This window comes from Poecile atricapillus, chromosome Z, assembly GCF_030490865.1.
Source record: "Poecile atricapillus isolate bPoeAtr1 chromosome Z, bPoeAtr1.hap1, whole genome shotgun sequence".
In the NCBI taxonomy this organism is placed as follows: Eukaryota; Metazoa; Chordata; class Aves; order Passeriformes; family Paridae; genus Poecile; species Poecile atricapillus.
Genome location: NC_081289.1, coordinates 121,836,541 through 121,850,290, shown reverse-complemented (window position 1 = coordinate 121,850,290; position 13,750 = coordinate 121,836,541). Strand labels below are relative to the sequence as shown.

Genomic DNA, 13,750 nt, shown 5'->3' with positions numbered 1-13,750 from the left:
AATTACAGCTCTAAAACCCGAAGCTGGACCTCTAATCTAAAACTCCCGAGCTACAATGCGGAATTACAGCTATAATCCATTCACAAAGTTACAGAACAAAACGCAGCCCCGTGAAAACCTGTTCAAAACCCAGCCGGAGCCGGCTGCGGGCTAACCTCAAAGGAGCCGGAGCGCTGCGCGCTGCCGCAGAGTCTGCTGGGCGGGTTTTATTTCGCCTCCAACTCGCTCTTTTACTATTAAAGCAAGAAAGCAGCAAGGGAGCGCAACAACAAAGGGGGGGGGGGGGGGGGGGGGGGGAAAGGAATTTGTTGAGAAAACGTCCCGAAACGCCCCCCAGGACCCCACTCACAGCCGTAGCGGGGCCGCTGCAGGGACGCCAGCTCCTCATGGTGCATCCTGCCGCCGCCGGGAGGGACGGCTCTGGCCCCCGCCCGCCCTTCTTATGCGCGGCCCGGGCCCCGCTGATTTGCTGCGGCCGCGGCCGCCACCGCCCCGCGCGGGGCCGGGGCCACCCGGGGCGGCTCCGGCGGGGCCGCGGGGAGAGCGGGCGGGGAGGGGAAAGTGCGAAAAACACCAGGAAAAGGGGAGAAAGAAAGTGAGAGGTGGAGTGGGGGGGTGGAGAGGAAAAAAAAAAAAAAAAAGAAAAAAAAAAAAAAGAAAAAAGGAAAAAAGGAACGCGGCCAAAGCGCCAGGGCAGAAAGAAGAAAAAGAAAAAGGGAAAACAAAGCAAAACAAGGCAAAACAAACAAACAAACAAAGAAGTCCCCCCCCCCCCCAACCTATGGACCAACAAAAAACAAACAAAAAAAAACACCCAAAATCCAAGCCCCAAAGCAAAGCAAAAAAAAATCAACCAAAAACCCCCTAAAACACAAAAATAAACAAATAAACAAACAAACAACAACAAATAGCAATGCAGAAAACAACCAGAAGCCAAGCCCCAAAGTAAAAAAAAAAAAAAATTTAAAAAAAGGAAAACCAAACAAAACCCCAAAAACAAATAAAAAACCCAACCAGAAAACGAAAAAATAAAGTGGAAGAAACTAAATCCACTCCCCCCCCCCCAAGCACTAGCAAACCAAAAAGCAAAAAACAAAAAAGCAAATAAAACAAACAAGAAAAGCAAAACAAAACAAAAGGTACAATAACAGTCCCAAAACCAAAAAACAAAAAGAAGAAACCCTTCCCTCCCATATGCAGGAAAGAACAACAAACCAGCAATCCATAAAAACCCTCTGAAAAAAGGGGAAACAAACCAAAAAAAACACAGGGTTTTTGCCAAACCATAAAGCCACCACCATAATCTTCAGGGCACCTTTGGAGTTGGGTACTTGTTTGGACCTGTCCCATGCTGGTGCTCCTTTCTAAGGGGTTTTGTGAGGGAGCTAAGCACATTCCTCCATTTGGCACTCCTCTCCAGGGTGTCCCTGTCAGAGAGGGCTTGATTTTGGACAGCTGAGCAGCAAATCCATGAATCAATGATTCACATTTTGTGGCCACAGGCTCCAGGTCACTATGAAATGCACTTGAAGATGATCAGAGACAGAGCTTTCTCAAATGGAGGTGCATTACCCGGCAGGACTATATCCTCTTGACAACCACTAACCCCTTACCATGAAATTTTATGGAAGACAGGATTGAGGTAATGTCTGTGCACAGCCACAGGCTGCCTGTGGGACACAATGCACCTGAGCACGCTTGTATTCTAGTGACAGGTACCAGCTGACTCTTTATGTGTATTTGCAGGTTGTCTGGAAGATTGCAGTCATTTGTGCTTCAAAATAAAACACTGCTGCATCTACAGAGTCTTCTCCATGGTTTTCCACAGGTTTGAGGACGTCTGTAGTTTCTGAGGACTTTATTTTGCTCATTCCCTTTTTGCTCATCTCTGGCTGTTCTGGGCACAGCTCACTGAGGTGGGGAAAGACATTCCTCATAGTACTTAAGACATGGATTGTTCAGGAAGGAAAGACTGACAGGGTACAGGAGAAAAACAACACACTGTTATTTTTCTTGAGGTACTTTTGATTTCCTCTGCTCCCTTTCCCTCCCATCTCCAGAGATCAGGGAGGATGACTTACAAGAGAGGTGTGTGATGCAAGCACCAGTAGAGCTGCAGTTTGCACTTGGCTTTCTGAATGCTTTCTTGAGTTTTAAACAAACACTCAAGGAAGCTGGTGATCAAACCCAACATGGAAAAGAATAAATTTGCTTCCACAACTTAAAAAGTTCATTGAAAATATTGCATTTGTTTTAAATGACAGCCTTTTACACTGTTAAAGCCTAAGTCAAGAATGTACTGTAGAACACTTTCTCCGTCTCTTTTATTCTTTAGTTAAAGAAAGATACTTCAAAGTTTCCTTTAAAATATATTTTCTGGCTAAAATCAAGGGGCCTTTTCCCCCTGTAAAGTTTCATTTTGACACAACTACATCATGTTTCAAATGACAACACTTCTTTCTCAATGAAATGCTTGGCCTGGTCTGCAGGTTGTGTGGATGTGGTTTGATACATTGACAGAGGGGTCTCTGTCCTGAAGGAACAATCTGCCAGAGCCCCAGAGGCTCTCTGTGATATTGCCAGTCTCTGGTGTGTTTTCTTATTCCCCTACCTGCTGAAAAGACAAGGGTATGTATAGACATGGTGTCACTCACACGTATATTGACACCTTTGCTGAGAAATTGTTCACCCCTGTCTCTCAGCCTCTGTGCCTGCAATGTGTCCCCACCCTCCTCCTCCTCCTCCTGCTCATGGATGTCCTTGCTCTAGGTTGGCACCAGCATTTTTGTCATCGCACGGGGACTTAGCTAGTTGTTGCAGACTGAAAAATAGCTTCTTTCTCTTAGTAGGGTTATTTCCTAGGACAGCAGTCCTAAGAAATTTAATTTGTGGCTTTTACACAGCTGCCTCTTGCATTCAAGTGCCAGCTTAGAGCAGGGGGCAGACTAGGGTAAGAAATGAAAGGCCAGGGCAGGGAGAAGTGAGAATTGTTTTTTGGCAGCAGTAATCTCTGTAATGCTTGCAGAACAACAGGCATGACAGAAACCAACTGCTCTCAGTGGGAACTGAGACAGGTAAAAGAATATTGGAGTAACAAGCAGCAGTCACTCAGGCTTGCTCATGACATTCTTCATTAGGTTTGTTAATCCCTGCTTTTCCGAGTTTAAAGGCAAATTCCATCAGCTGTTTGTGGTATGACGATTTAAACACCTCTGGCAGGGACCAGGCAGAGAAGTTGCAGCCTGCCCCTGTAAACTGCTGGGTGCTCTGTGTGGGGTGGAGGAACAGCCCCTCTGCACCTCCCTCCTTGTCTTCCTCCTTCTTGCCCTTCCAAAGTCCTACAGCAGCTGTGACTGGCTGGAAAAGTTCCCTGCAAAAAAGACTGTGCGTTTTCCCACTTTCTTATGGGAACCTGAGGTCAGCAGAAGCTTTAAAGTCAGCCATAGATTTTAGGCAACCCACACCAGAGCTAACACTATGGACACTACTTTCTTTTTTATGAGCATACACAAACACTCTACTTCTATATACTACATAAAAGCATGCACTAAAGAAATCAGTGTAGTCAGCTATCTAGAGTAAATGTTTGAATGTGAACATTTCCTGTTCATACTCTGGGTCCTTTAATGGAGCTTAAGATCAATGTCCTCACCATATTATCAAGGACACTGTACTGTGGATAACATGCTTCCCACTGCATTCACACTAACAATCCAGCTCCAACTTCCACACCTACCTGTGAGGGACAATGTGCCCCAGTAGGGACGGAATGTGAGAGCCAGCTAGGAATGAATAGTCTGTGTTTAAATACAAGAACTGTGTGTTCAGAGGCAGCTCTGGTCTGCTCCTGATCTAAAAAGGGAAATAAGCTGAAAGAGGGGAGGATGAAAATGTACCCTTCGTATGTATCGTTGCCTGTACTTGGATCAAAAAACTGCAGAGGCCTCTGCTACCTCATGTTTCCTGACAGTCCTGTTGTGTACAGAGAGATTTTATATGGTGAAGGATATTGATATTTGAAATTCTTGGGTGGCTTATGTAGCAGTGACGCAAGTACATGCAGGTAATTAGAGACACTAGGCTTTTTGTTGGAAACAGAGGCATTAATGTCACTTTTTCTATGACAACACCTGAATTTATTGTTGAATAATACTCCTTGGCTGGCTGCATTTGTCCTATAGAAAGGAAAACTGCACTTGTTAATTTAAAAGAGGTTTTGTTTGGTGGCTTTGGTTTTGATTTGTTTGGGGTTTTTTGTTTGGTTTGGGTTTTTCTTGGTTGGTTGGGTTTTTTATTTTTTATTTTTTGTTTTTTTTTTTTTTGTTTTTTTTTTTTAATTATTATTTCCTATTAGTTATTGCAGAGAGAGTCCATATCCTTTTTATTTTTGCAGGAGAGAAATCCCGAGCTGGAGAGATCACCCTGGTGAGTGGGAGTGGGGAGCTGCTCCCTGGGCAGGTCAGCCTGAATCTCTGCAGCACAATTTGGAAGAAGATTAGCTCCAGGCAGGCTCCCAGCTACCGCAAGGACCTTTTCAATTGTTTCCTTCTTACAGCTAATTAAAGGCTGACAAGCTTAATCTGGACGTGCCACACAGTGCTTGTGCAGACCCGACGGCAGTGTGTCGTAACCCAAAATGTCTTGCTGCCCTTTATTCTCCCTGTGCTCCGGGAGGTCCCACCCTGACCGGACTCTCGGTGCCCCGGGGTGGTGGGAGGGGTCCCTCAGCCCTGCTGGATACCGGCGGGGACCGAAGTGGTGGTGACTTGTAGGGGCAGGGTGGCAGAGCTGGTGTCGCCCCGTGCTGACAAGGATACGACTAGCGGGAGCACCAGGTGAACCTAGACTAACAATTTTGCATACATTGCAGAGAAAAGGCCACAACTGCTGCTGTGTTTATGAATTCAACTCAAAGGTCAAGAGGCGCTCAAGGCTATGTTAGGGAACACAAAATCAGGAAGTGTCCCCAGTGCAGCTGCCTCTGTCTATGGTCTGCTGTGGGTCTTGAAGCAGCTGCCTCTGCAGGGAAAGGGATCAGCTCTGGGAATTGTACTGGATTACTGCCTCCCCCTCAGCACAGTATTCTTCTTATGCATTATTTATTATCATGAGGTAAGTAAACAATTAAGTCATCACATAACTGGCCACAGGGATCCTGGAGAAACTACAGACTGTGTCGATGGGGAGACAGTAGAGGGGAAAGGCGATGGTGCCACTCAGCCCTTGCTTCCCTCCTCTTCTCAGCTCTTCCTTTCCAGTAAGTGAGGGCCTGTGGTCACAGCACAAAAAAAATTATTTTTTTTAATTAAAAAGTTATGTTAATCTCAGGCTAGACTGGAGCTATGTCAGTCAAAGGTTCCTAAAGAAATGTGAGATTTTACAAATTCAAAATATAGTGACAAACCGAATGGCAAGTTAAATGGAGACCTGTAACAAAAGAGCTGAAGTGCCTTTCTCTCTCAGCAGCAATGGTTCCTTCCCATTGAGGAAGTGATTTTAACTTATGAACTGTCCTGGCATATGGTTGGAGGCAACACTAAACACCAAACGTCAATACTTAGAGGAACACATTTCTCAGATTTTGTAATGATTGCTAGGGTAAGGCAAGGTAGTTAGAAATATGCCTAACTGAGCTCTGTTTGGCATCAATACAAAGAAAAGAAACCAAATTATATTCTGATTTGATAAAATTGAAAACTCATTTTTTAAAAGCAAAAGAAGCTGTTTGTGGGATGGACAAGAAACAAACATGTGAGTAACTTTGACCCAATTTATACAGAAAGAAACCAGAAGATGTGTATTAAAAGGCATGTTAAAGGGTAAAGTGTTACATTAAATGTGTGTAAAAGGGTGTATTTGTATAGCACTGACACCTGAAAAAGAAAATGGCTAGAGAAATTACTTCAGTGTCAGAAATCCGTCTTCTTTCTGCACTTGCAAACCTCATATTGTTTGCCTTAAAACTCCAGCTGCCAAAGTACGAACGTGTTTAAGCACCCACACCTCAGCTGTTCTGAGGAAAATAACCATTTTAGACCTCACATTTTGAGGGAAAACTAGCAAATACAGTCCTGGAAATATGAATAGCAGTATATGCTCTAGCATTTTTGTCATCAGCACCCTGTGGCTTGCAATTTAATAGTAAATGCAAGGATTTTTATTTCAGACACTGACATACTGGAGAAAGCAATATTGTGATTCCTCAGTGATTCTTCCCAGGCCCTAGATTGCACATTGCAAACTGGAGAAACACTGCTCATGCTGACATGGTTGTGCTCACAGGGCTGTCTGTAGGGTCACACAACTATCTCAGTCATGGGACTAACCTGACTTAATGTTCTTTATTGCTGCCCAAAAGCTGTGGTTTTCTTTTTCAGAAGCCAGCTCAGATACCAAAAATGTACTTAAGTGTAAAAGAGGCTGGAGTGATATGTCCTATGCTGAAAGTGAGAAGCAGTAGTGGAGTGGGAATACCAGATTATGTCATAGCTTGTTGTGTCTACTTCTAATTGCCCAAATGTAATGCATCTAACATTACTTCAGGTGCATTTTGAAGGTGTACTTTTATGTGCCCTTTCCTGTCAGGTGAGGGCTCCCTCTGCTTTCCCCATCTGGGCAAGACGTTGTTAAATCTTGTCTGTCAAGGTATCTAAGAAACCAGTTTCTCTGCTTGAACAGGTTTTTTTAAAAAAGAAGTATTTGTTCAAAATGTCTTGGACAAATGCCCTGGTTCCTGCAAAAGTTGCATGAATTTAGCAAGACAGAGGTGGAAATCTTTCTGCCAGCACCCTGACAGAAAAGAGCTTTCTCCATTTGCCTGTTGGAATAAATATTTATTCATTTAACAGAGTACTTCGGAGTGGAGTGACCCTCCTTGTCTAGACATAATGAATAACCATAAAAATGAATTCAGAACTGTTTGAAAGCAGGGAACATCTGTGGCCGGCTGCAGTTCACAGATTTAGGAAAAAAGCATCCTTTACTGAGCTGTGTTGCACTATATTAGGAACTGTGAGGCGGTACAACATAGATTCTCTAGCTGAATGTCACAAGTGAGTTAGTTTTATTATTCTTTCTTCTTTTATAGATAGGTCCGAGAAGGTCTGAGAGGTAAAACTCTCACTGGCCATTAAACCAATGCATCACCATCATTGGACATTAGGAACTACACCCCTCGACTGTTTTCGTGCAAGTAAATAACAAGGATCCAAGCAATACCTGCATAGGTTGTTGTCCTTCTCCAAGGACTGTCTGGATTCCTCCTTATGATTTCTCAGGCCCGAGTGAAAACTAGTTTCACACAGGCACTGTGCTCCCTGCCTGCTTTCTTGCAGCATCCATAGAGCTGCATGTAGCAAAACAAAGATCTTGATTTCCTCACATGTTATCCACAAGATATAAGTGGTCTCAGTGTTTCTTTTCTTTTCTGGGGGGGGATTGGGGGGGGGGAATTTTTATGGGTTTTGGACTGCCTTTTTTTTTTTTTTGGTTTTGTAACACAGCATCTGTGTGCTTCTTTGTGATTGCATGTGCCTAGCAATGTTTCCACTCCACTAAAAGTCTATGCATTATTCACTCATTAATGTTTTATTTATTTATTACTCTTGAGGCACAGCATTAGGAGCTTTGCATTTACAGCATACTGAGTGACAGCTAAGGCAACCCTACAACTACTTCTTGCCTGCCAACAGTTGCCCCACAGATAAAGCACAGGCTGAACTCCCATGGATTTCCACTAGATTAATTCTGGTCTTCTTATTTCCATCACTTTTCCACTGGCACAGCTCCAGCCTTTTGAAAAGCTCCTCATTATTCACATTAGTGTAAAAAAATGAAGAACATGTTTAAAGGACTGACAAATTCAGGCTCCAGGAGGCTCGGCCGGGAGACCTAATCCCAACATCCAGGACCCTTCACAGAGAACAGAGTGTCAGCAGCCTCCTCTTATTTAAATCAAAATGGTTTCCTTTTGAATTATACTCCTAGAAGTGTCTTTGTTGTTTTCTGAAAGGAAAACAGGTATTCCTCAGATAACCAGATTCCAAATCAGTTGTGTCTGTAGCATTAAAATGAGCATGTGGAAAATGAACAGCTAAAAGTTAATCAGCATCTTCTGCAGTTTGGGGAACATCGGCATCCTGGCACTGGCTGCCTGGGTTATGGCAGCACCGCTTGCAGAGAGGCCCAAAGCTGCCTCCGCTCACAACTTGTTCCACCAAAACGCATGTCAGAGATGAGCCAATCCCTGGGTGAGGACACTGCTCACGCATCTCACAAGGTGTGTGTGCCTGGATGAGGGAAGGATCTCGGTCTGTTGCTGAGCAGCGACAGCTGGAACTCTGGGAACTTTATTAATAAGGTCTTTCCTGCTCCTTTCATTAGTTATTTTTCCTGCTCCACCTGTAGGTCAGTTTGGCCATTGCACTGTTTCAGTGAGGACCAGCTTGTTTTCCATAACTGCACTACTGACGGTAAAATGTGGTTCCTGAACATGGTCAGTGTTAATGCAGTCACTAAGGAAAGATCTTGCATCGTCCTGAACAGGTAATTTTCCTTGGTTTCAACATTTGTGTAACAGCAACAATGCAAAGTAACATTGTTAATTACAGATGACTTAAACACACGTGTGCTCTCACCCCTCTGTTTTTTCTTTTGGTTTATGATCAGTCAATAGTTCTGATATGTTTTTGGTATGCAAAGTCCAGAGTTTTACCCTGGGAACTGGGCTCCATTTGACCCTGTATCCTTGTCGTCAATAATTTCATATTCTGTATATCACAAAACACAATATGGCAGCTCTACCACAGACACAGAGTTAGAGTTCACACTATCAGTGCAATAGCAATATTACTGTAACTCAAATGCACATCAACATCTTAGTGTTCCTTTATTCTATGTCAGCATCTTTACTAACAGTTGTGGCACTTTTTTTAACCTTTTTTATTTTATTCTTTTTTTTCCTTTTTTTTTAATGTTTAGATTTTAAACCCTCTGATTTTAGCTGAAGACTGAAGGGACATAGTCAAACTCCTCCTGCATACTGAGAATTGAGCTGATGGGCAATTACTCTTGAGCAGCCTGAGCTTCCTTTTCGTATAATCACACTGAACACTATCAAACAGTTATTTCTGTAAGTCCTTATGGACTGAATAGGAGGGCTGGGGAGACATAGTCATAGACAACAGTTCTCAGACCTGTTGGATGGGAAAGAAACCTGGGAAAAAATACCCTAACTGGTATGTAATCCTACACACCAGGTAGGATGCCTTTCAGATAGCCTGGTTCTAACACCCATGCTGCAACACTCTTTGTTGGCAGAACCTGGAATTTGAAAGGGAATCCATGGAGTGTGTGTGCAGGGACAGCCAGCCAAAAATAAATGATACAGCAAATACAAGAGTCCACTTGTGACTTCACTTTCAGAACTCTTGTGAAGGTGGAGTACTCTTAGTTTTACCTGATTTCTCCCTCTTACTCTCTGTAAATTCCAGTCTAACTGCAAAGCAAAGGATGTTTTTATTTAAAATTGTGTACAGCCTGAAAGTCCTGGGGTTAAGTGGTCTGCAGTCTGTGTGGGCACAGAATAAAGTTAAATGCATTATAAACTAGCCATTGTAAAATTCACATTTCAGATCTATTTGTAATTATTGGTAAAAAACTGTTATTCTACATTATCTTGAAACTTTTAAATTAAAGTGCTATTTGGGCAGAGAATAAAGATCATATCTGTAGCCTAGACTGTATTTGCTCAGAATTCAGCCAAATTATCTGGATATCCAAGCAACATTTTAAGGTTTTGCAGCAGGCATTTCACACTTCATTCTTGCAGCTAAGGATTCTTAAATACCTACTTTTCCAGCTGCTAACAGTGTGTTTGAGGAATACTTTGACAATTCGTCATTCTGTGACTAGAAGTGTGACAGTCTGGCTTTTCTGAAGGATAGTGGAATTTACTCAAGAACTGATAAGGCTGACACTGGTTTGTCTTTCTATTTTCACAGCTGGAAACATTGTCTGGATTGAATAGTGTGGGAGTTTCCAAATGTAGTTCGGTCAGGCATTTTTTCTTCCCAAGCTAATTAGTACGTTCAACTCCAGTCTGCTATAGTTGTGTGTACTCAAATCGTTACTGAAGTCCTAATCAGATCAGCTAGGTTTGCTGTGAGAGCCACAAGCAACACGGTGTGAAATGCATCTGCAGAAAGGGTGCATTAACTTGTATACTGTGAAAGTTTACGTGTGGTGACCAGAAAATATACAGAATGGTATGACTTTCAGTTCCGCATAATATTTTTAGGAAAGCCTATCAGGAATGTTCAGCCAATATTTCTTATCTCTGTTGCCAGGGTAAAGTGCTATTAAAAAGTTCCAGAGATGAGTAAATTGGTTGGGGAGCAGTTTAGGTTAGATACCGGTCTTACATAATATATAACCTGTGTAACTTTACAATTGCTATGGGTTAAATTTGAATCATAGCCTAGCTGGCATCTTAGTGGAAAGCAAGGCACATGGAGGATTCACGTGATCTATTTTAACATTTTTTCTCAAGGACATACCCTGCTGGATACCACAAAATAACTCCCTTCTTAACATTTGCATCCTTGGGCTCTGTACACTCATCCCAAAAAATATGTAAATGGACACACACAAACAGAGTGTTCTGACTTAAGTATCACTATTTTGATAGCACAGCTCTGACAGCCAGCATTATATATATACATATAAATATATATGTTTTCAAAATTCATTTGGAGGAAGGTTGCCCTACAAGCATCCTTCTTTGCAGAGTGATGTCCTCTAACACAAGAGATGTCCTCCAACATAAGATTCTATGCTACTGAAGGTTTTCTAGTGAGCAGGTGATGTTCCTAAAAGGTAGCTTTGAAGCATATCTGCATAAAAGTGCAGAAGATAAGAACAGTATTTCTTCCCAGAACGAGACTAGAACACAAATCTCTAGTAGAGATTGAGAGAAGAATGCCCTCAAATGCAGGTAGGTAAGGATGTCTCTACGGAGACTTAAAATATGAATTAGTACTTCTGTTGGTTGTACTTAATAAATACAGAATGTTAATTTCCACACTGTACCACAAAGCAACCTAGTTGCTAAAGGACGGTCACAAAATCATACATCCCCTTTGCAGACAGTACTCTTGCATGAGCTGAAAAATGTTTCAATTCACATGTAGCTTAACTTTTCTCTGTTGATGACACAGCTGAAGAGACTCATGTGTTTTGTTTAGTCCATCATCTGTTTAAAATAACCTATATTTGGAAATGTGTTTCCGATTTAGTCATGGAAATGTCAGAATATAAATAACTCAGCTTTTTTTTTTGTATTTTAAAGCTACCACATTTGATCTGTTGATGCTTTTTGGGTGTCCAAAAAGCACAAATGTATTTAACTTAATATTGTTGCTGTTGTGCTTCAGTTTTGGGGGTTTCTGGCTTGTTTTTTTGTGTGTGTATGGTGGTTTGGGCATTTTTCTGTTAGTATGTGTTTGTTTGGTTTTTTTGGTGGGGGTGGGCTTTTTCCTGTAAATACTAAGTTCTTATGGAACCATAGTTTATTGTGTAAATTTCCACTGGCCTTTAAGATTCATGGATCATTTTACTTTGCAGCAGTATGTTTTTCTCACTGAGTTAGACTAGACCCTTCTGTTGATAATGTACTCCTGCAGTGGAGTTATATACTGAAAGACCAGGTGTCTATTTTGTGTAGTTATGTACCATAAAAATATGAATCCCAGATGGCTAACTGAAGAACTTTGCCTCTGACAACCATAGTAACTTTTACCTATCTTTTTTTTCACAGTCACTTAAACTCATTTATTAACTTGTTCCATGTTTACTTTTTACTACGTGTGAAACTTCTATTACAGGCACTAAAGATGAGATACATAGAGAACCATTGTAAAATAACTAGTCGGGCAAAAGAACTGTTTTTTTGCATAGTGGGTAGTGTAGTATCTTGTGAATAAAAAATAAAAATATTCTGGCTATCACACCTGGTATTCATTGCAGAGAACATATCTTTATTTTAATATAGCAGAGCAAAAAATCATCCCCATTTATTAATCTGATGTACACTAAATAACTGCATTTGTTACACAGATGATAAATATTTTGCAGATAAATTTATAAACACTTCCACATTTTATAGATTTATACTGTACACAGTCATCCTACACAGAGCATGCCCTTTCACAAATATACAGACAGCTTTCCTCAGAGGACTTAATCAAAACACTTGGTCAAACATTTTGGAAGCTGGCAATTTGACGCAGGGGAGGGTACTGGAAAGATGAGTTCACAATTGTACCAGCTGGACTTGAAATGAAAAATTCAGAACTCCAAAAGAGAGAATTTATCAAGGCACACACATGCAAACACATATATACAATAGTGATGACTGTAACCTGCTTTCCAGGCACACACAGCAGAAAAGGAAACAAAGAAAGAAAAAAACAGAGAGGTCAGGACCATTGCCAAGATCTTGATGCAGATTAGCAGATCTGAAGTTGAATTCCCATGTAAAAAACGGCAATTCAACTTTAAAGTAGCTTCTTACCCTTATATACAATATGTACACATTACCTTGCATTGAGAGATGGAGATTGTCAGAAACGGTCAGGATTTTCTTGACAACATATGCCCACTGAGATACCTGTGTGTTTGTACACCAAAGACTGTTTGAAAATGGTATAGCCAGCTGGCTCAGAGCAGTTGGAAGTCTGAATGGAAGTTTAGAAGCAGAAGCTGGGAACAGAAAATAACTGAAAAAAAACCCTAGAAAAGAATACACGTTTTCCTTCTGTTTCCTAGCATTGGAAAATGCTAACAGGTTTTTAAGAAGATCAGTAGCCTGGCAATACCAATAAATTGCAGTGAAAGTAAAAAACTAAAAAGTTTTTAAGAAAATTGGTAGCCTTACGATCCCAATAAGTCGCAGTGAAGGCCAAGAGGCCTCTATTTCCTGTATGTCATCCTTGATACCTGACTTCAGCACATAGTTCCTTATACTGCAATGGAAATTGCCTGCTTAAAAAATATTTTTACAGTATATTCCTACATATATTTGAGGCCAAGTATGAGATACAATTCAGTTGTGAAAATGTTGTGCAGCTGAAGGTAATACAGTATTTTTTTTTTTAATTTGGGCGTTTAATACAATATTCTGTAGAAAATAGCTAACAGAAGTAGCCAGTTGATTTACTTAGCTTGCAGCATTGCTATTAAAATCCTTTTAATGCTTGTGAAACTCTACATTCATAGGAAAAACCAGGCTAAAATCATTCACCTTTAAAAAAGGGCTGAAAAAAATGCATTTCTCTTACAATAGCAATTCCAGCATGGCAGCGTACACAGACACATACTTAATATTTTTGAAAGACAAAGCTGGGATCCTGATCCTAAGAAACTGCTTCGCTGATTTAAACAGGGATCAGATTACACATACAAAGCTTCTCTCATGTAACACTTTGTGGGATCCTAAACCATTTGGAGGAAAATAAATGCAGGCAGACACTAACAGCTTGGGGCATTTTTAAAATTCTTATAAATGAGCTAGCTTTCCTACAGTGCTAATTTCATTCCTACTCTCAATTTTTTTGAAAATGTCAATATAGTCTTTTGTTTCATTAGTGAGGCACTAAAGGAATTAGTCACCATATTGGTAGCAGGAAGAAACAGGAAAGTGCTGAAAGGTTTGTCCAAAAGAGATGATGGAAGGTTGTGTTTTTTAAGTAGC

The 13,750-nt window shown here is 41.2% G+C and overlaps 1 protein-coding gene across 3 annotated transcripts in view; it reads right to left on the bottom strand.

Moving 5' to 3' along the window:
* IQGAP2 (IQ motif containing GTPase activating protein 2) overlaps window positions 1–422 on the bottom strand; it is a 127,340-nt gene extending 126,918 nt beyond the window's left edge. For all 3 annotated transcript variants that reach the window (XM_058826276.1, XM_058826277.1, XM_058826278.1), the window contains exon 1: window positions 350–422. In XM_058826276.1, coding sequence (XP_058682259.1) covers window positions 350–395 — 46 coding nt within the window. In that variant the 5' untranslated portion in view covers window positions 396–422. The remainder of the gene's footprint in view (window positions 1–349) is intronic.
* Window positions 423–13,750: the final 13,328 nt, after the last annotated feature.